General features: G+C 36.3%; 1 protein-coding gene across 15 annotated transcripts in view; it reads right to left on the bottom strand.

Moving 5' to 3' along the window:
- Window positions 1-22,188, bottom strand: part of LOC133273098 (collagen alpha-1(XI) chain) — a 472,710-nt gene that overhangs the window by 55,214 nt on the left and 395,308 nt on the right. For all 15 annotated transcript variants that reach the window (XM_061461051.1, XM_061461060.1, XM_061461067.1 and 12 more), the window contains 13 exons: window positions 19,322-19,375; window positions 18,288-18,395; window positions 14,625-14,678; window positions 11,581-11,634; window positions 9,416-9,460; window positions 9,243-9,296; window positions 9,103-9,147; window positions 6,502-6,555; window positions 5,607-5,660; window positions 3,303-3,356; window positions 1,721-1,828; window positions 357-446; window positions 34-87 (listed from right to left, as the gene is read on the bottom strand). In XM_061461051.1, coding sequence (XP_061317035.1) covers window positions 34-87; window positions 357-446; window positions 1,721-1,828; window positions 3,303-3,356; window positions 5,607-5,660; window positions 6,502-6,555; window positions 9,103-9,147; window positions 9,243-9,296; window positions 9,416-9,460; window positions 11,581-11,634; window positions 14,625-14,678; window positions 18,288-18,395; window positions 19,322-19,375 — 828 coding nt within the window. The remainder of the gene's footprint in view (window positions 1-33; window positions 88-356; window positions 447-1,720; window positions 1,829-3,302; window positions 3,357-5,606; window positions 5,661-6,501; window positions 6,556-9,102; window positions 9,148-9,242; window positions 9,297-9,415; window positions 9,461-11,580; window positions 11,635-14,624; window positions 14,679-18,287; window positions 18,396-19,321; window positions 19,376-22,188) is intronic.

Here is a 22,188-nt window from a genome sequence, read left to right as displayed (position 1 = left end):
TTCTATTTCCATAAAGTTATTATGTTTACTTACAAGTGGACCAGGTGGGCCTTGTGGGCCTTCCCCTCCTTTCAAACCAGCTGGACCCTAAAAAAATGAAAAAAAGGGGGAAAAAAAAGCTTTTCTCTCACACTGGAAAGTTCAAGGGTTATTTCTGCAATACATAAATAGAAGAATGTAGAAATCCAAAGACAAGAAACTGAATAAATGTTTTTTTACTTATATAGCCAATGATACTTAACAATGTGGGATGCTTGATGTTTGTTCTCCTATTATATTCCATGAAAATAAAGAGTTAATCCATTGATTTCTTGTATTTAGAAACATCATGTCAATTGTTCTAGCTTACATCATACCTGAGCACCTGGAAGGCCTCTCTCTCCAGGGAAACCGCGAAGACCTGCTGGTCCATCTTTCCCAGGAATGCCTTGAGGGCCTGGGTCACCCTTAGAAACATATTACATTTTGATTAAAAGAATGTTTAAAATGCTTATATTAGTCATTAAATGAATGATGAAAATGAAATACCAGATCCTAGTTATAGTAATGACAAAAAAGATTATGCCTGCACCAATTCACCCAATACAATAGTCTGTCACTATGGTTAAATTAAAAATACAGTATTAGTTATACAATATAAATAGTGACAATCACCGCAATCCATAAAAATATGTTTAAAGATACATTCATTAAAAATTGACAATGCTCACTAAAAATATAAGATTAAAAATTACTACGTAACAACTAAGATAAGCAGCATTTGTCTTGTGCCACAATGGTGGCCGAACAGTAAGGGGTTAAATTTGCCTTTTAGCTAGTAGTAAACCTCCTACTTTAAATTACAATGTCCACAACAATGCCTTAGTATGAACATGTCATTACTATGTATTTCTACTACATTACCATGCATAGTGGGCTGCTTTTGGATGGATACCTGTTTTTTTTTTTCATGGCAGCTAGTATGGGGCTGTGGTTTGGATTTGTGCTGAAAACAGTGTTGCAAACACAGGGGTCTTTCCCTTACTGCAGTGCTTAGACAGAGCCAAAGCCTTTTCTACTTCTCACACCTGCCACAAGCAAGCAGGCTGATGGATGCACAAGGAGCTGGGAGAGGACACAGCTGACCCCAACTGACCCAAGGGATATTCCATACCGTATGGTATCATGCTCAGCATATAAAGCTGGGGGAAGAAGGAAGGAGGGGATGTGGCATGTTATGGCATTTTCCTTCTCAAGTTATGCATGATGGAGCCCTGCTTTCCTGGGGATGGCTGAACACCTGCCTGTCATTACGAAGAAGTGAATTAATTCCTTGTTTTGCTTTGCTTGTGTGCATGGCTTTTGCTTTACTTATTAAACTGTCTTTACCTCAAGCTGTGAGTTTTTTCACTTTTACTCTTCTGATTGTCTCCCCCATCCCTGTGTGATGGGCTTAAGTTGCCAGCTGGAATTAAACCTTGACATATACGTAAACTGTTTTTTTATGACAAAAATACATATTATTGGCTCAAGGGAATTCTCATTATTTCAGTGTAAGCAGACACAGCTCCAAAACTGGAATTCTCCAGTCTTCAAAATCTCTCTAGGTGAAATGTACCAACTGTGATATTATACTGTATGTTCTGATTTTATTCTGCATGTTCTGCAGGATGATTTAAAATATGAGACTGTCAGCAATTTACCTGTCCCTTCCAATTTGTTTCCCAAAGCAACATCATACCTTAGCACCTTCTTTTCCTGCAGCACCTGGGAGGCCTTGTTCACCTGGTGGACCAGGAGGACCTGGATGACCTCTTTCACCAATTGGGCCAGTCTCACCAGTAGGACCCTAAGCACAAAAGTAAAAAGTCAGTCATCTCAAGGTAATGCATGTCTTGGGGGTGGAAGGTGGGGAGGAGCAGATTCTTAACATTCAGCTGCTACGAGTATCCGTTACAAAATAGTATTACCATTGGTTAGCATACATTCCTCACCCTTCCCTCTAGGCAAAGCTGACTTACAAAGTATCTTTGTCCTATAAAATAAACCTTGAACTGCATTCTGCCTGCAGACACATCTGTACAGCTTCCAAAGAGTAAAATGCCATCCTTGCTCCTTAAGCAATGAAGCCGTAAAACACAGTGTGCATCCATGTATAGGGGGAGGTTACAAAAAGGACACAGGAAGGAAAAGCACTATGCTTGTCTTGAAACATTATCTGTACTGTTGTTTTTCTGAGTAATATGAATTGGAATGTGGAAATGTTGAAAGATATCTCTTCAGATTCACTAACTGAAAATTTTCACTAAAAAAAAAATTACCTAAAAAAGCTCATGCAATCCAAATGCTTGATTTTATTACAAATAATGCAGTTTTGACAGTGAATCCATCCACAATCTAAAAGTGACTGAAGTTTGGCCTCTGACAAGAAAGTCACAGAGAATCATAAAATCATAGACTGGTTTGAGTTGTAAAAGACCTTAAGATCATTTAGTTCCAATGCCCTGCCATGGGCAGGGACACATCACACTAGACTAATGTCACCCAGGGCTCTGTCCAACCCTGCCTTGAACAATGCCAGGGATGGAGCATTTACTACTTCTTTGGGGGCAACCCGTTCTAGTGCTTCACCACCCTTGCAATAAAGAACTTCTTCCTTAGATCTGACCTGAACTTTCCCTGTTTCAGTTTGAGCCCATCACCCCTTGTCCTATTGCTACAGTCCCTGATGAAGAGTCCCTCTCCAGCATCCTTGTAGCCCCCTTCAGACACTGGAAGCTGCTCTGAGGTCTCCACGCAGCTTCTCTTCTCCAGGCTGAACAGCCCCAGTGTTTTCAGCCTGTCTTCATACAGGATGTGCTCCAGCCCATGACCATCCTCATGGCCTCCTCTGGACTTCCTCCAACAGCATCTTGTCCTTCTTACGTTGATGACACCAGAACTGCACACAGTGCTGCAAATGGGGTCTCACGAGAGCAGAGTAAAGGGGCAGGATCACGTCCTTTGACCCGCTGCTCATGCTACGTGAACATGTCATTTTCTTCTTTCTAAACTATTTCATGGTAGACAACTCTGCCTCCTTGAGTTCTCATGAAAAAAAAATACAAAATGGAGGTGGAAAGGTAACCGCATCATTTGTATATTTCATGGAATCACTGAAGATTATTAAGTACACCTTTCTAAAATTGTTATGCAGCATTTGTTACAAAAGTTAATACAACCATCAATATAGTTCTTTTAATACACAAGTAGCAACTGCCTTAGCCATAATATAACCATTAAACGTTGGACTTGTTAAGTTACTATGAAATTGAATGATGTACCTGAGGCCCAACAACACCACCAGGACCAGGAGGACCAGTTTTTCCTTGAAAACCCTGTGAAATAATTACAAAACACTACATTACCAAGGACAAGATATAGAAGAGAATAATTCTTGTCTGTGTTGAATAGGAAAAAGAGAAATTCCACATCACACAATCCTTCTCTTCAGAATGTAACAATGAGAAATTATTTGTTCTTGTGTATTTTTTGAAGTGAAACACTGATTAATCTTTCTTATCTCTATCAGTCTGAATCTGTCTGAGGTGACACAAAAGTAAAAAATCCTGTCAATTTTACAGATATCTATAGGTGAACTTGATGAGGTGCATAAATGATGCTGCTAAAAGACAGCTGAAAATCCATTTGTACATTTACACATTATGAGTCATAAAGCCAGACATACAAATTCTTTTTAAGGAAAGACACAGACGGTGGATTAAATTGGAGAGGCATTAAAGATAAAGGGGAGGTTAGACAGAAAGAAAATGAAAAGAAACAGAGATGAAGATGAAGATGATACAGATATGGTAAAAAAAGCAGCATGAGTGCCACAAAAAAGAATCAAGTTAATGAGAAACTGATATGATGACAAAAACTGGGAAGCAGAGAGGAGAAATGTAATGTTTTGGGGACAGTTTTTCACCACACTGGCCAATTTTATAGAATTTGTATTTTCTCATCAGCGGCTCCTGACTTCAGTCCAAAACTTGTCAATAAGCTGAGTGACTACCTCACTTGATAGTACTGTTTAATGTATCTTTGAAACATGCTAAATTATTTCTTTCAAATACTGGAAGTGTGTTGCTGCATCAAGTTAGGAGAGTGCATTCCCTGCTGTATCACAGCTGGGGTTCCATGTAGTATACCGTGCCTAACAGCCTCTATCTGCCTCCTACTCTGCTCACCTATGTAATAAAAGGTGTCATCTGGCCCATATTCCTTACAAACATTGGGCCCTGCTCAGCAATCCTCTGGGCAGTCTCAATGACAGCTGCCCCATTACACCAGATGCGGTTTAAGCTTTTTCTAACCTTCCCCAATCTGATTCTCCTCTTGCTGCTAGCCAGACGTTATCCTGGTTCAGTCTGGCAAATAACTGTTTTAGGCACTCTTTCTCACACCTCTGAAATGATCCAAACTAAAAACAAATACAAAAGTACCCCTTTGCTCTAATGTCTGAAAATCAGAACCAATACAGATGGAATCATTCGTGTGTCCCTTCCTTTACTCAGTCAAAGCTTCTTCCAAAGCCTGCTGTAAGGAAAGACAAAGGAATGTTGAGTATTACTCATGTCCTGAAAGTATCTTGAGAAGATCTGCTATTTCCAGATTTGCATAATGAATTGCTACTTTGAAGTACATTCAATGATTCTTGATGTTAATGATGGTTTTAGTACTTAGCTTTCTCTTATGTCACCAGCTTATTACCCCTACAGATTCAGATTTGTAAAAGTAGTAATAAGCAAAGGAGATTTCAGCAGCAAATACTCAAGATGACCTGAACATCCCACGGGTTCATCTAAATTATTCAGCATTAAAAAATTTACATTAATGTCTCATGCAGGTTTTAGTGACGCAGCAGTCACTAACAGATTTCCAGTGAAGTTAGAACTCAAAACACAGTCAACATGCTGAGAAAATTTATCTCTAAATTCATTTACGGCTTCTCCAGCTCTGAAAAATCCAAGAACTGTATTTTATTTCAATACTGTATGAGTAAGGTTTTGGCATTATGGAAGTAGAGAGTCTTTTTAAATAATTCCATTAAAACTGTTACATGTAAATCTTTCCATTTTGATGCCAGAATTTCCTCATTGTGATTCTTAAGGGGATTACATAAGATATAGTTTTAAAATTGAAGTTTCTTGTCATAGGTTGAATCATTCCTGATCCTACTTTCCATAGGTGTTAGCTTTTGAGTCTTCTAGCTGCTTACAACTGATAAGCCTTTTGGTTATTTTGTTACTTTATGATTTATGTTACACAGCATTCAGTGAGAAAAGTATCACATAGTAATTACCTGACAAATCTTTATTAAAATTGAGATCTCAGGATTAATCTATTTGACTTTTATTGACTAAGTTCATTGTGATGCTCCTAACCAGGCATAGCAAAGAAAAAGCTCACTCTTGTAGCATGGAAACTAAAATAAAGTTATGTCACGGCTAACCTACCAACCATAAGAAAACTACAGTTCCTGCCTCTTCCCCTTTTCTCTGTTGGCTCTGTTTCTTTAGTTTTGATCACACAATTATGACCTTTGGAGGTTTACAACACTAACAGAGTAGAGTAAATTCACTTACAGTTTCACCCCGCTGCCCTGGATGCCCAGGCAAGCCGTCTTTTCCAGGTGGACCCTGAAATTGTAGGATACATAAATCATTTATTAGCCATCTTTAATTCAGAAAAAAAAAAAGCATGGAATTAGCTGTAAGAACCTCTGATCTTGGTTTTGTTTTTTTTTCTAGACTAGTCTTCAGTACAGTTCAACTGCTCCTACATCAGCTAACTGTAATTTTAATCATACATTTTCTTTGTGTCCTCCTTGATGCATGCATGTTCAAAATGGATTTCGGTAAATTCAGAAACCATGGGAAGAACCTAAACTTATATTTTTCTTTGCTTAATGACTCAGTTAACACAAAACTAAGCATGACAAGAGTATTTGATGAAATTCCAGTTTTGGCAATGGACATAAAAATAAAAAAAAAAGCATGGGTAAAAAAAAAAAAAAATGACAGGCAGTTTGATGCTTTTGTGCTTACTCTACATGAGCAGAAACATACTGGAAGAGCAGTAAAACTAATCTAAGCTGCAGCTCAAATGTACTATTACTTCTGTACGTTTCTACTACTAATGAATGTCTCTTTCCTCTTCAATTTTTTTCCTCAGTTAATCCATTGTTAAAAGATACACCAGCAAAGTACTATTTCACCTAATCGCAGTCTGTCATCTGGACATTGGCATCAACATACTACAAGAATTGCAGTTTAATATAGTATGCTGAATGTAATACATGCTGTATCCATGATCATTTTGAATATGTGACTTCTTGTGTTAGCTCTATAGCTCAATAAGCATATTTGTAATCTATACATAAACCACCCCTTACATAAATCTTCTAATATTCACTTCAGAAACACTGAAAGAAAAATAATGTTCCTACTGTTGCACATAGTTCATTAAAAAGATACTTACTGGAGGTCCCTTTGGTCCGGGGAATCCAACAGGTCCTTGAGGCCCTTGTGGTCCCTAGTATAAATGTAACAAAACAAGTGAAGTTTTAATCAGGTTTTTATGCCACTGGATTAAAAAGTTTGCTTAGATGATAAAATATATGCACTTCAGTTATAAAATCTATGAACTCTGTAGATAATGTCTGGTTGTAAGTACAAAGCCTCAGCTCCACTGTGAGATAAATACTGGTAGCAACAATTCACATAGACATTTAATTGCCTGAAAAAGCAATACGAGATTTCCCCCCAAAAGGATTTCTTGAAAGCAATACTGCCTGAATAGGAATGCAGTAAGGAAAAAGAAAATGTATTTCTGCATCTACGCCTTGAAACTGTGCATAATAGAGTAGAAATCAACTGTGAGTAAAAAACGTTGTTTTCTATGTTTTACTGTTAGTTGCACTTTTTTCTCATAAATTCCAACTGTACTGACCCTCACATCTTGAAGCTTTTTAAGGAAAAGATCTGCATTTTTTTATTCACAATATGGCTTGCAGATTTCAAGTCACTGGACTGACAGATAAAGTGAGGGAAAAGTGAAAAAAAACACTAGAACACTACCAGCATGTTATCAAAATCACATTTTCTTTTTTGTCATCAAATTTCATTTTAAGGGTACGGATTATTTAATACTTATATATCTGGTAGCAGAAATAGTCTCAGTGGAGTAGAAATGAGTGTTTTATTTTTTGGCTGACACTCACCCCTACTGGGAAGCAAATAAACACCTCACACTTATATTACACAAGTGATACGAGATGTGATGCTCTGAGGTTCTTCATCTCTTTGATCTAATCAATTTCTCTCCAGGGATGCCTTCATCTTAGATTGATCTGCTCAGTGTTTTCAGTCTCCACACAATTTCGCTTCCTCATAACCTCTTGGAGCTGTCACAAACTCCTCCCTTCTTGGGGCTCTGCTACTGACCTTCTGGTAGAGTATCTCTGATGTTCCTCCACAGTGTAAAACAGCCTACAGTTCCTTTCTTGGACTATGCCTAGTTCTTTACATCCACCATCCTAGTTAACTCATTCTTCTTTTGAATCCCCAATTGAACTGAATTGAATTGAATTGAATTGAATCTCTTTCCTCCCCCTGTGTCTGTTTCTACTTGTCAAATCATTCCTGTTTCATCCAAACTTTCCACTTCATCCTGCTGTTCATGTTCCACTTAGTACACTGTCTTCTGCTTGATATAGAAGTACTTTCAGCTTCTCACTGCAACATCCCTTGGAGTGTTGCCTTCCATATATACTGGCTACAGTCCAGTCTTCCAGTTTGCAACTTCCCTTCTGTTCTACACTACCTCTCCTCCTTACTCCAGGAATCACTGTCCTGATCACCAACCAGGTCTCTTGGACAGTTAAGCAACATTCTGCTTCAGGAATAAAGGACGTAAAAACATTAAAGGTTTTTAGTAAGTGAAAACTTTTTTCATTACTACTCACAACTGCTAAGAAGAAACAACACAAAATTAACCATATTTTTTTTCTGCAGACACACAAAGTGAAAATTTGAGATTTCCAGAACACGCTCATGCCATGCTCTTATTAGTTGCATGAATGTTCTTATCTTCAGTAAACCACACAATCAAACCATGTGGTCTGATCCAATACTAATTTTTCCCTTTTCAATTTGCTAAGTCATTCTAGCAAAACCACTTTGCTGTTGTTCTGCCAGTCTTTTTATACCAAGCATACACACATTCAGCAAGGAAAGAGTGTAACACATTGACATTAGGGAGCAGGGGAAAATGCAAAAGGAGGCCCCTCCTGAAGAGTAAGACTTGTGGAGAACACTAGAACTTGGGGGTGGGTGCTGAGGGAGTATTTATAGATTCTCTACATGAAATAGGTTAGCACTTTAATGAAACAAGACTACAGAAGAAATGTCTCTTAAGCTTTACAAAATACTTTGGCAGAAAGCATGTCCTCTTAAAATAGCTGAGTTGGTTTTCAAGTGCTGCTATTACAAATCTGATTTATTAATATTGTTTTTCTATATACTGCTATGTAATGGGCCGACTGTATACTGGATTTGGTTACTGATTGGTAAGATACTAGCAAGCAGAAAATTTTATTTTAGCAAGCACAGTAAGATTTCTCAAGCATGCAGAAATTAAGTTGAAGGGAATTCTCAGCTGATCAGAATGGAAAAAGATCAGGCGCTTCAACAAAGAAGGTTCTGGAGGTGGCCTGAGTCACTTGCAAATCCCATAAACAAGCTGCAGCAAATGGGGCATTCGTAAGAGCAGAAGCTGGTAAGTACAACTGAAATTTGCATGGATATATATGAAGTGCATGGGTATAAACAGAAAGTGCATGTGTATTCTCTGTGTCCTCTAGGTACAAAACTGAGCTACAGATGAAAGAAGCTTTCAGCAAACTTCAGCTCATAGCTTTCTGAAAAGCATCATTTGAATTGTTTTGTTACTTCTGGTTACTCTGGTCAAAGAAGGGCAAAGACATGTGAGGGAGAACTAAAAATAAAACAACACCCCCTCCTCAAATCACGCTCCTAGTTAGTGGAAAGAACAACATGTACATAAATAGCTTTCACATACCCTTTCACCTGGTGGGCCAGGAGGACCATCATTGCCTGCAGTACCCTAGAAAGGAAAGACAACATGTTCAAAGATTAGACCTCTATTTTATTTAAAATAAACAGGCTGTAGCCAATCTATACAGGGTGCTTGACAATTACCTTAGGACCTGGTTTGCCAGTGGGACCTCTAGGACCTCTTGAGCCTCTTGGACCCTGTCAATTTAACAGAGATGCACTTGCTGATAACTATTGGATACTATAATCAAATCAGAATAATTCTTCACAGTTTAGTGGAGGCAATTAATATTGGAAAGCAAAGTGAAAGTACATACTGTTGGTCCTCGCTGTCCTCTGGGGCCTGGTTTGCCATGTAAACCCTGCAAAGTTCACAGAAATCATCTTAGCAGACACTGTATTTGTGAAATAAAGGGTTTTTTTTTCTTACTGAAGTGGAGGCAAAGTGCAACTCCCTTAGGGTTAAATGTTATTTTAAGGATCTACTTTGAATTTCAATTTACAGTCCTCAATAAAAAAGATTATCTTTCTGATTTCACTGGGACTTGCAGCTAAATGTACTAAATTTGTCTCATAGTCAGATTCTGTCATTAGAACATTTTAAACTATGTTAAAATAGTAATGAAGATGGCATGCAACAAGCACAGTCCCCTAAAGGACTGGGCATCATTTCTAATGGAGTAGCCTTAAAGAAAAAGTTCCCAGGTTCTCACGGTCAGCTCCATGGAGAAAATAAAGGGGAAGCCTCCCTTTTTTTATAACTGAAATAGGGACTATAATACCTACCAGGATTCTGCACAGAGATACAGAACTTGTACAGAGATACAGAGCTTGCAAGAATACCAGCCCTTAATTTTTTGTTTCAATGTATCTCCTAATCATATCCAACACATTTCTTTCCTTACACTCCGCATTAGTATTGCTGTGCATTTTAATGCAAAGAAGTTTAAAATTCAAGAGAGTATTCCTTGGATAGAAGAAGGAACCGAGTGACTTCTGCTTTCTGATCTCTGAGGTAAACATGACAGCAACAGAAAATCAGCACAGATGTGTTAGCATAAAGCTTGCTTTTATTTGAAATCAATTAAATGCACACACCAGTTTTCTTGAGGGTTTTCATGTGTGTGGGTGTGCAGGGAGGGTTTCTATTGATTTTATTACACTTATCAAAATTAATATTATGTGCTGTTCTTAGAATGCTACACAGCTTGTGAACTTCTCAGGGACAATTAGTGTCCTTCCTAGTATTGCTATGTGTGGTAGCATAAAACACAATGATACCCTTTAGGCAAGATTAATAATAACACCTGATTCTCATTACAGAATTATTTTATCATTGATGAGCAGCTTATACTTACTACTTATGTAAGCTACACTTACTACATGTAAGTATACATGTAGTTAAATTCTATTAATTATGTGGTTAGTACCCTAGCTGAATTGAAAGCTTTATAAAGGCCTGATAACAAACCAATATAACCACATTTTTATAATTTGAAGTCTGCTCTTTGATATTGTTTTGCTTTGTTTTCCAATCTGGTATCTTTATTAACAGCCATGTCTCATTTTTCCCAACATGGATGAAATGAGTATCGATTTATTGCTTGCGTCTGTCCACAACAACATATCTTTATCTTAACTAAATTAATACAAGCACAATTTAAACTATACATAAGCAATCCATATGCAACTGGATTTCATACGTTTTATCTCAAACCCACGAATTTCTGCTTGTTTTGTGCTGCAAATTAGAATATATTCCTAGGAACAACAATATAAATTATTTCAGTTTCACTTTAAGTGACTATCGTCTATGAATTCTGACTATGTTCTAATTTCATCACCTTTCTAACAACAAATTGTGCTACGGTCAATTAAGCTTTAGAGGCAGCAGCACAGTGACCTTTTTCTAACTTATATTTCGTTTTTATAGTTTGAAGAACATGCATAACAGATTTTCCCTTACCTGCTCCAAGTAAACAAAGCAGCAAAAGCTGTCATTTTATGTCTTTTAATGTATGCACATGTTCTTCATCTTGTCTGGTATATTTTGCATTTTTGAAGCTCTGCCTATAAAAAAGCTTGTGGCTAATCAGAATTCCTATAAAATACAAACTGAAGTTCCTTGAAGGTAAATTGCATGGTAGCAGAATAATTCATGGGATACAGGAAAATAGTCTTTGCCAACTCATGCAGCTATACTGTCAAGAGAGATTCTTCAGCAAAGGCGATTTCTTTTCTCCTTTTCAAATGTATAATTATGGTAGCATAGGCAACGAAAAAGGGTCTGAATTCCTTTATATTCAGTTTAATATCATAAAGACTGAGATTTAGGATCTCGGTAAGTGTCTTACTTAGCTGTAGAGGTTCATCTTAATCGTGAAAAGCCTGTTTTCATAGCTCTTTATAAATTTTTAGATGTATCATTCACTTTCAGTGAGTTCCAAAAGTTAATTATCATGCCAAGCATGAATTATCATACCCTTGCGCCTTTCTCTCCATTGGCACCTGGAAATCCTGGGAAACCAGTTGAGCCCTATGTAAGAAATCAATGCAAATATCAGAGCATATCAATAGCAAAACAGTAGCATAGCCAACATTTAATTTCTATGAAAAACACTCCTCCAGACTCATGTACATTGTACATGTCAAACTTACAAGTGTGATGGCTCTGATGAATAGCTATAAATTAACTTACCATAATGCCTCAAGTCCAGAATGCATTAAAAAAATCAATGTATACAATAGACATTATTTGTCATCTTATGAGACAATAAAGTATTAATTAAATCTGCACCATTTAAAAAAAAAATAGTAACAGCCATTAGAAATATCCTGATCATAATGAAGAGGAACAAAAAAAAAAGGCTTCACCTTACAGTAAAATAATTCTTTTACAAAATAGCTTAATTCAAAATGATTATAAGGCTGCAACATCTGAATAGTGGTGTGATCCTCTATTCACATTACTGACCTGTAAATTACTTCATGTGGTTTAATCCCTAGCTTGATTTAACTGACACCTGCAATTTGTACATGTGCTTGTATGTTAATTTCATAATCAGAATTGATTATGAAATTGATTATGAAATTGATTATGATGAGATTATTTGACTTGAAACTACTTCCAGGCATTATTCCTCCTCCTTTTTTATCCCCTCTCCTTCCACTAACTGCCCAGTCTAATCTGAACAGTACTATTTTCTTTATTTCTGGTATACAGGTCCCATGGGACAGCAGACTTGTTACCTGCCAAGGTGTTGTCATTAGGGACTTTGGGTTAAATTGGTGACAGACTTGTTAAATATACTTTTAATTGACTGGAGATGAAAATCAAAGCAGTCTTTGGTTTGGTTGGTCTCTAGAACTACTGGCCAGACTCCATGCTGTGAGAATGCATTTATATCTGTGCAGCTTCCTATTGCTAAATGTGGCAAATTAAATGAATATAACAAAAATTTCAACTAGAATTTCTTGACACTCTTCTTTAAAGCATGAACTTTCTTTGTTTGTTTGTTTGGTTTTTTTTTCTTTTTCTTATTTGTATTTTCTCCTTCGTGAATCTCATTTCCCACTATCATTTCAGTTGTTCATTAATGACTTAGGGGCAGTACAACTTGACTGAAACTACTTCTAGCAAAACTCTGACCAATATTCAATAGTGGGAGAAAAGGAAGAGACTTCCTGACTTTTCTTCTTTTTAATTCTTCACCAGTTATAACTTAAAATGTGAATAAAACTATGAAAATTCTACTCTGTGAAACCCAGGCATATTCTTTATAATTGAAAGGCCAGAGGAAAATAACAAATTCTAATGATCAGCCATGAACAAGCATGACCTGGTTGTATATATATTTACAGTACTTTTTGTAACTGTGTTAGTCAAGAGGGACCAGACAAGAGAAACAGTGAAAATTAACAGATAATGGCAGTTCTCTAAGAACAAGTCTGAGAAGGAAAATCATGAAAAGCAAATAAATGACAATAAAAAGAATGGTGTAAACCTTCTTGACAATACCGAGGCAAGGTTTTGTATTTGCTTTACACAGCTAATACGTTTTCTCCTGCTTCTTTTTTTTCTCTCTCTCCCTTATGTTAACTTAAACTGGACTGTGAGTTTCCAAACAAGTCTCTGGTGAGTTGATGTACTGTAGCTGTCATTACTCTTTCTTGGAAGTTTAAGCAACAAAGTAGAAGAGCAAACAGTGAACATAGCTTGAGAACTGTTTTCAATTTTAATGTGGTAAAAATTTAATGTAATGAAATTCTTGATCAATTCCTTGCTGAAAAAAAGAATCAATCAACTTTTATTTGAAGTGTTACATCATTTTTGCTTTTAGAACTGAATAATGTAAAATCTCTTTGATCTCAGACTTTTCAAAAGACAGTTTTGAAGAACAGAGTGTCTGAAATCTCAGACATCTGAGTTAAGAAAGAGAAGCAAGAAAATGTGTCTCTCAAGGGTCTTCATTTTCATGAATACTTTCTATAGATAGTTGTGTTCAATGGATAAACATTCTTCAAACAGCACTTGACTGAAAGGGCCAAAGTACAGGCCAGAGTCAGAAAAAACACTTTGCTTAGCCAGCTTTAATTTTGACTTTGAAAGTAAAAATAGATCCCAAAGTAAAGTGAACATTTTGCTGCACTTTGATTGTTTAGTTGTGTAGAAAGGGTAGAGGATTGTTTTAGTTGTGATACTTCCTTGTGTGAGTCTTCTTTGAGACAATCTGGAGATGCAATCTTTCCCTAATGATATCCTCTACACTGGGAAATGTCTACAGAATTATGCTTTTATTCCATTTTTTTCTTTCTTGCTAATCACAGAAAAGAGAGTTTGCAATTCATTTAGTATGCCCACTGCCTAAAGCCATGTTAGGATGACCTTCCTCAAAATACGTTTCATGAGAATATATTCAAAATATAAGCCTTCATTTAAACCAGAAGCCACCTAGATGGTTTTCTATTGCAATCAAAAAGGAAAACACATAGCTAAGGATAATGTAGGCATATAATTCAACTAAGGGCTGCGTTTTGTCATGTTTAACAGAAGCAAAAGGAAACCGTGATGAAAATCATAAATTATGTTTCAAAGAAAAGTGGCTTATTTTATGGAAGAAGCAGTAATTCCAGTAAATGGAAACCTTGTACCATTCCCATCAATATCAGTATCCATTTAGTGGTCAAAAGAGTGCTCGCTCTCTTTCAGGCATATCAGCAGTTCCTTTGTTTCCAAATTCTTGTTTAATGCACACCAGTCTGAGTTCGCACAAAAACACAACTCATGAGAGGCTGGCAAAGGTTTGAAGGCAGTCTAGTTAACAGGGAAGATAGTGCTCCTGAAAGAGCTTGCCTTAGGGAATCCAATGTTTTTAAAGATTTTACTTCATAACATGATTGTCAAGAAAGGAAATGTGAAAAATGGCCCTTGCTCTGATGCCCACACCATTTCCCCAAACACAAATAAAATAGCTGCTCTTGTAACTAATGTCAAAGCACAAGATACACAGCTCATTTACAGCTCACCTTTGGACCTTGTCTTCCTGGATACCCTGGCAATCCAGGTACACCAAGCTTACCCTGAAATAAGAAGGCAGTATTAGCTTTTATTTTATCCTCCTCAGTTGTTCAGCAAACTTCTATAGAAAATAATTTTTTTCCACAACTTAGAGTGATGATACTTCATGGAATATAATATTCAATTATTTCAATTTATAATTTTTACTATTAAACACCGCTTTACTTAGTTCCCCAAACTTAAATAACATTCCCTCTCCAATGAATGAGTTCAGCAAAATCAATACCCAAGTGTCTTTTCTGCCTTGAAGTGCTGCATGGGGATATAGGGCTGAGGTGATTAAACTATTCTCTAATGAAATCAGGGTGTTAATATGTTTAAGACAGAATAAATACTTTTTAATTTATACTGTGCTGCTCCATTTTTCACAGATTTTTCATGAAGAATCCATTTTTTCTTGAACAGCTTTAAAATATTTGAGACTGATAAACCATAACCCACTGACTATTGTTGACAACAGATTTATCAACAACTATTATCAACTTGCTATGTTCAGAAAGGACAACAGGATGAGCAGTCTGATCAACACTGACGTTAACAACCTAGAAATGAAACACAATATCCTGCCCCACTGAGATGTTTTCGTCATAACTCTAGAGGATGAGTGAGGGTTTGCCACTTTCAAAAGCAAGGAAAAGCAGTTTGTCTTTAAAATATCCCACAAAGAAAGGTGTGAACCTTCTTGGTAATACTGGGACAAGGTTTCTTATTTGCTTTACACAGCTAATAGGTTTTTCTGCTTTCTTTTTTTTTTTTTTAGGTCTTTGCCTTTTTTTTTTATTCTTCAGACTATCACATTTTGGAGAAGATCTCAATGGAGCAGATATGTTTATCCAGTATAAGATGGTACTCTAAGATAAGGAAAAAGAGGAAGGAGAGACCTGGATGGGAAAAGAAATTTGCTCAAAGAAACATGTTTATTCATAAAAAATGCAGGACATGAATATACATGTTGTATATCATTATATTCACGTAAGTGCATGTGTCAGGAACAGACATTATTTTAAAGAATGTTATAATTTATGGAAATATTACAATGCTTCCAGTTCTGTGTAAAACCAAAACAAGCTGAACACATTACAATAAACAGAATGTTCTGCAGCATGATGGTGTGTCAAACTCTCGCAAAAATCAGTGTTAGTTTTGTCCCTGATTTTATGATTAAGCAAGCTCAGTTGCTGGGTTTTGAATGAGGGTATGGATTGTTTTTTTTGATGATAAGCTCTTCTCTGATGTGTTCTTCATTTTTTTTGGCACCATACCTGGCATATCCTTTATTAAGCAAATCCAGCCTTTGACCTATCTGGGCAAGAGAGTTTCCTTATCACAGGATCATTTGAAAATAAAAGAGACTACTCTGGCACTTTCATTACTACAAAGAGTCGTATCTTTGCCTTAAATAAGTCATAGGAATGACAAGGGAATACAACACTGATAACCAGTCTTGCAAGCACTTTCCTAATACTGTAGAGAGATCTAAGAGTTCACAAAGATTATTCTAGTCTTTGTGCTAAAATAAATATCACAGAGTCAACATCACAGAACTCTTCTCTGACACTGACACACTCTTTTCTGACCAAGTACCCACAGACTATCCAGAGAAGATGCTTGACTTACAATGGCCATGAAAAGGTATAAATATTTGTAGAAAAGGTAAAACTTTGGGTCTAAAATTCGAAGCCCAGCTACCAGTGTTATCAACACCACTATCTTTTTCAAGTATCTGATAGTTAGGGCTCCAGATTCTGGACTTGTCAGACTGTGACTCCCGTATATGTCGCTGTGAAGAAGAAATGCTTGAAAACACAAACCTATGTTCATATTGAGTAATTTCAATAACAGGAACTGAAAATAACTTAAATTCATATTTAAAAAGTAACAATTATAAAACAAAGTTTATTTGGTTTTGGTTTGGTTTACTTTCTTTTTACTTAGGTTATAAAGACTTGTGACTCTTTTGTACGTGTTCTTAGTTAATTATTCTGCAGATATCATGACAACAATACGCATTTTTGTCAGCTCAGTGATACAGAAAATAACCATTGCCATGAAACGCACAGTTCTTTCTGAAGAATACAAATATATTGTGAGTGAAGATAGTATGACCCTTAGTACTGTTTAATACGTATAATATGACCCTTAATATTGTGGATTGTTTTTGCTGATCTAGTTAAAACTGAGTACATTGGCTTTCTGGTGTGAACTCAGGTTGGATTCATGCAGGAGAATAGTTCTGAGTTTCCTTTTTTATATGTTCTTTGATTTGTGACATAATGAATCAATTCAATGACCTAATAGCTGGTGAGATATCCTGCAAAATTGTGGAGAGAGCAGTGATTCATAAATAATTTGCAGTAGTTAAGTAAACCTAAGAATAAATCTTTTTATCTTTTTTTTTTTAAAGAGTGAACTGAGTTTTTTATTATATACTTCTCTGAGAGTTTATGAATGACATTATGCTGACATTATAACCCTAATATCTTTCTAAAGTTCTACTAACGATATACTTGCAAAAAGTAGCAGCTTTTGATGAAAAGACAGCTTGTTCCAAAGTTTGCTGAATATATTTTTTAATTTCTTGCAAAACTCTTAACTGTGAACCTTATTATCTTTTTAGTGGAACCAAATAATTACTAAGATTTCAGTGAATACTTTCAAAGGCTGTACATAGATAAAAAAGACAGAATAATCCATCATGATGTCAGATGGGATATTGCTGGAAAATAGTAACTGTTCCAATTTCAGAGATAGCAAAACTGAGAAAGAAATGTAAAATGCACCTCCTGTCCCATTCTCTTTAAGACGGAACTAGCATTAAGGCCACAGTTAAATAAACAAAAAAAAAAAAAACAAAAAAAAAGGGGGAAATATTCTTCCCTAGGTTCTCACTTTAGTGTAATATAGTATACGCATTTCTGAACCATCACTTTTATTTTAGCATTCTTTCCTACTTATCCAACATTCCACTGCTGAAATCACCTTTGTTTTCTGATGCTGTCACACAGTGAGATATGGTACCTACACATGCATTCCTCAGCCTCATTTCCTCCTTTGTGTCAATCTCCAGTGTTTTTTGTTGAGGTCAAGATTCTACAGAGATTTGTACTTACCTTTGAGCTTGTTCTCTCCTATTTTTCATAACACCACCCTTTTTAACAGCCCCTTTCACTTTTTTCCAACCCTACTTTGGATTTTTATTTTGTTTCAAACAATCTGCATGTCACAATTTATTATAATATGACTGTGAATATTGATTCATTCTCCAGCAGCTCCTTTATCCTCCGTTGTGCCCAGCTGTTTTCTTTACATCATGTTTCCCTTAGCTGGCATGCACTGCATGTAATATGGAGTAAGGATTTAGCTGCCTTATGTGCTGATGAAGTACTATAATGCCTTTCTGTATACTTACAAATAATATCAGTGACTCCCAGTACTTGTTCAAATGTGAGCTCCAGTGATCTGCCATAGTAGTGTCTCATAAAGCCTACTGTTAGGTAGCTAAAGATTTTGCAGATATGAAAACTTTTTTTTTTAAGTGATGAAGAACATACCTGTTCTATGTATGTTATGAGGCAATTACACGGTTATTTAGTAGATATCTGACTACTGACCTTTTCTCCAGCTGGGCCAGCAGCACCTGGGTCCCCAGATGGACCTGCTCGACCTTTAGGACCTTCTGGACCATCTTCTCCTCGTGGACCTGGCTGACCAACTTCTCCCTAAAACACAACACATTATAAATATGGCCTTTGTGCATGTATTAAAGAGCCTACCCACAATTACTTGAAAATAAGTTTCCAGTAAATGTAAAAAAAGATTAGAATCAAAGAATCATAAAATGGTTTGTGTTGGAAGGGACCTACAGGGGTCATCTAGTACAACCTCCCTGCAACAGAGACACACTTTCAACTAGATCAGGTTGCTGAAAGCCCTACCCAATTTTCAATGAGGAAAATACCACTGTGTATGTTCATTATATGAATGCATATATATATATATATTAGGCACTGAATATTACTTTCAAGAGTGCAAGAACCCAGTCGCTCTGGCTGAAGAGAGGTACATCTGGAAACAGTGTATTCTTATTCTCTCTTCCCTAAATTCTTCTGAAAGCACTCTGATAGTCGATAGAAAGAAGAATGTCTGTATTTAAGTACTAATGTGGATACCATCTTCCCAGTTATTTATATATACAGACACCAGATACAGGCTAGAAGCCTCTTGCGAGAAGTTATTTTAGAACCTCCACAACACTTTCTACGAAAGAAACTGCTCATTGGGTTAAATAACACTTCATTTTGGCAGATATTTGCAATATGCTATGTTGGAATGGAAACACCTTTATCCTAGATAAATTAATTTTCCTCAGGCAAACACTAGAGATCTTGGAATATGCTTGGAATAAGCACAAGCTTAGTGAAAAGGATATCCAAGACTGATATTCTCTTCCAACTTATAACCCTGCCATTATTGACTCACAAGAACCAAACCTCTGGCTCAAATCTGTGCATGCACAGAGAACAGAAATAATTTGAGCTACTAGCTCTTATGTCATTTTTGGTTTACATTTATTTGTTCACTGATCCTTTCAAAATAATAACACTGAAACTTTTTAAGAACATATGGGTTATGAGTAAATGCTTACCCGGTCACCTTTAAGGCCCATGTCACCTTTAAATCCTGGAAAACCATCTTCACCCTAAAAAAAGCAGAAATGCATATAATGACTTTTAGTAACAGAGAGGACTCTTTTTGTCACGGGTAAAAGAAGAAAATACATTCACTACAGAATATACTTAGCAAATATATTCTGTAATGAGATGGTCAGACCCCAGCAAATCAAATATGGCTGTTGCTATTTCAGAGAAAGTATATCAGTGCATTACACAGAATTATTTTTTTATTCAAAAGTTTCTAATAACAACTGTTTAAAGCTGTTTAAAATCTGCTTAAAGATGCAGACAATACAGTTCTCCTGTTTTACTATGAGTTATCGTGCAAAGCTCTTTTTTAATGCCTAAGCTTTTTTTTTGATAATCAGTCTTTTAAATAAGGTCATCCATTCAATTAACTAAAAAAAAAATTGGTGGCAAATTATTCAGTGTTTTTCTTCTTGATAGCAGGATCTCCTTTTGAATTAATTTTTCTTTTAAACTAGTGTCTTAATAGAATAATGAAAACAAATAAAAAAAAAAGGCTGGTTATCACACCTTAATTAAAAAAAAAAAAAAAAGACAAGTATTAGTGTTTATAACCTAAAAGAAGAAGTAGTCACATGTAGTAGTTCAATCTCTGGCAATACTCAGCCCTACCTGCTTTCATTGGATGACATGATTGAAAGAAAGTAGGAAAACTAATGGCCATTACGATTAAATCCATATACAGTGGCAAAATGGGTGCACACTGGTGTTATTCCTAGTGGGAATTACTTATTTACTCTGTATTTACTGATGGAGAATTTACTCTATGCATTTTAATAGGCCTCCATGCTGAAGGTGAAGCAGAAAGTACTTTTGACAACTTTCATTTATGCCATTAGAAGTTAGTTTACATACAAACAGAAATCTCCAGAGTTGCTGAGTGGAGCTGTTCACGACTTGATCTAGTATAACTGAACAGCTTTGGGTTTGCTCTTTCTTAGACTGTATGTAGTTGTATGAGTTCATCATACAGCTACTGTTCTAATATCCATACAACAAAGATTATTGACTGTGTTTTTATTGGATGCTTTCTTATGTCCTGGGAGCAAAGGTCTTTGTGATGAAAAGCACTGAAATGTTCAGTATTTTTTAATATGCTGAAGCAATATTGCTAATTTAGTAACTAAGTAACATCTGGACTGTCAATAAAGCCAGGAAAGAGTGCTACTGTGCTCCACATTACTGAAAAAAAAAAACAAACGACTAAACAAAAAACTACAAGATGGACTTTCTGTTTCATCCTCACTTCGAAAAAGAAGTTTGCATTTCGCATTCCTGTGCTTACAAAAGCTTTATCTTCTCCCTGTCAGCTAGTGAGCCAGATTGCAAGGCTAAAGGCCTTGATTTTGCTCAGAAGCAGTCATAGTGCATGAACAAATAACCCTAGAAAGGGTGACAGAAATAGATTTGCAGTAAACAGCTCAAAATTGGTGAAGAGACAAAAAAACAAAGAGGTAACCCATTGTGATTCACTGAAAAAATATACTAAAAAGCCTTCTAAAAGCAGGTTTCCCATGCTTTCTAAAGAGTAAAACTAATCTTTATACAGTCATTGCACAGATTAAAATTTCAGGGTAGTCTTTCTTAAATTTTAGAAAGAGATGAAAAAGAGTGCAGAATACATGGGAAAATAAAAAACAACTTTAGTTGTGTAAGTTGCTCACTTATGTCCATGGTCAATAATAATTGAATGAGAACACTTGGCAACATATCAGCAATGACTGATCGCACACTAGCTACTGTCCAAATGGCTTTCAAAGGAACTGAAACTCTTCTTCAGCTTTCACAGTGAGGTTCCAGCTACTGAGATCTACAAGAGGATGATTTTATTCTATGTGGGAGGAGAGAGCTGAACGCTCTATTTCCTCTTCTGCTGCTAACAAAGAATAAAATAGCTAGAGTTCTAGTCAGATTTACTACAGAGACAGACGCCTCTTCTGATATGCCTTGGACCATTCCAGATCTACAGAGCCTTTCCTAAATGATCAGTGTATTTATTTCTGTCTCTTACAGTGATTTCCCTCATGAAATGGCATCTGAATAATGTCAGTAAAAAAGGCCTGTGTAATACTGTGTGGACAATCTGCGAAATGTCTATGTGTGACCTTTTGGAGTATTCACTAGAATTCAGTCTCTTATTGCAACTGTGAGATCAATACAGAAATATTGTGAAGATCACGATAATCAGTATTCACTGATGCACACACATATATACACACGCGTATCAAGCTTATTTATATGCGAGACCTGTATTTTGTCCTAGATGGATATTAATAGTTTAATAAGGAACAAGAAAAAGGTGGGGCTTTTTGAACTGTCCTGTCTCCACAGGTATTAAGCACACTCTTTTTTATCCTAGATTTAACGAGCAACTTTAAAATAAGTATGCGGATTAGACAGACTGTGGTTTAGGAAAGCCTGAAAATGTACAGCAGCTCTTGGCATCTGAGCATGAAAGACAGATCTCTAGTGCTGAAATCAAGGCTTTTCAAGAAGACTGAGTCTTCTGCTTTAGAAATAGCTATAAATATCTGCGTAGTAGCCACCGGAGCCACAAGGCTGAATTTGCCTGTGCAGTCAGGAAGTACGACTGATGGTGTTTGTTATCTGTCTCGTTCTGAGTGCTGAGGAAAGTGGGAATTTAAACAATTCTGGCTGTAGCTTTAGCCACTGTGGACCATCAGAAGTCAGTATAGATCGCAGTAGTTGGTGTTTGCTCTAGTAAGAGCTCTACATATAGAATTAATGGTACTGGGAGGATGTAAAAGCTTTCTTCATGTTCATATACATGCATCTGGCTGGGGCTGTCCAA

This window comes from Pezoporus flaviventris, unplaced genomic scaffold (assembly GCF_033815535.1).
Source record: "Pezoporus flaviventris isolate CSIRO_AGI_PZ_B2104156 unplaced genomic scaffold, CSIRO_AGI_Pfla_v1 ptg000001l, whole genome shotgun sequence".
Taxonomy (NCBI): domain Eukaryota; kingdom Metazoa; phylum Chordata; class Aves; order Psittaciformes; family Psittacidae; genus Pezoporus; species Pezoporus flaviventris.
This window is presented reverse-complemented; position numbering and strand designations above follow the sequence as displayed.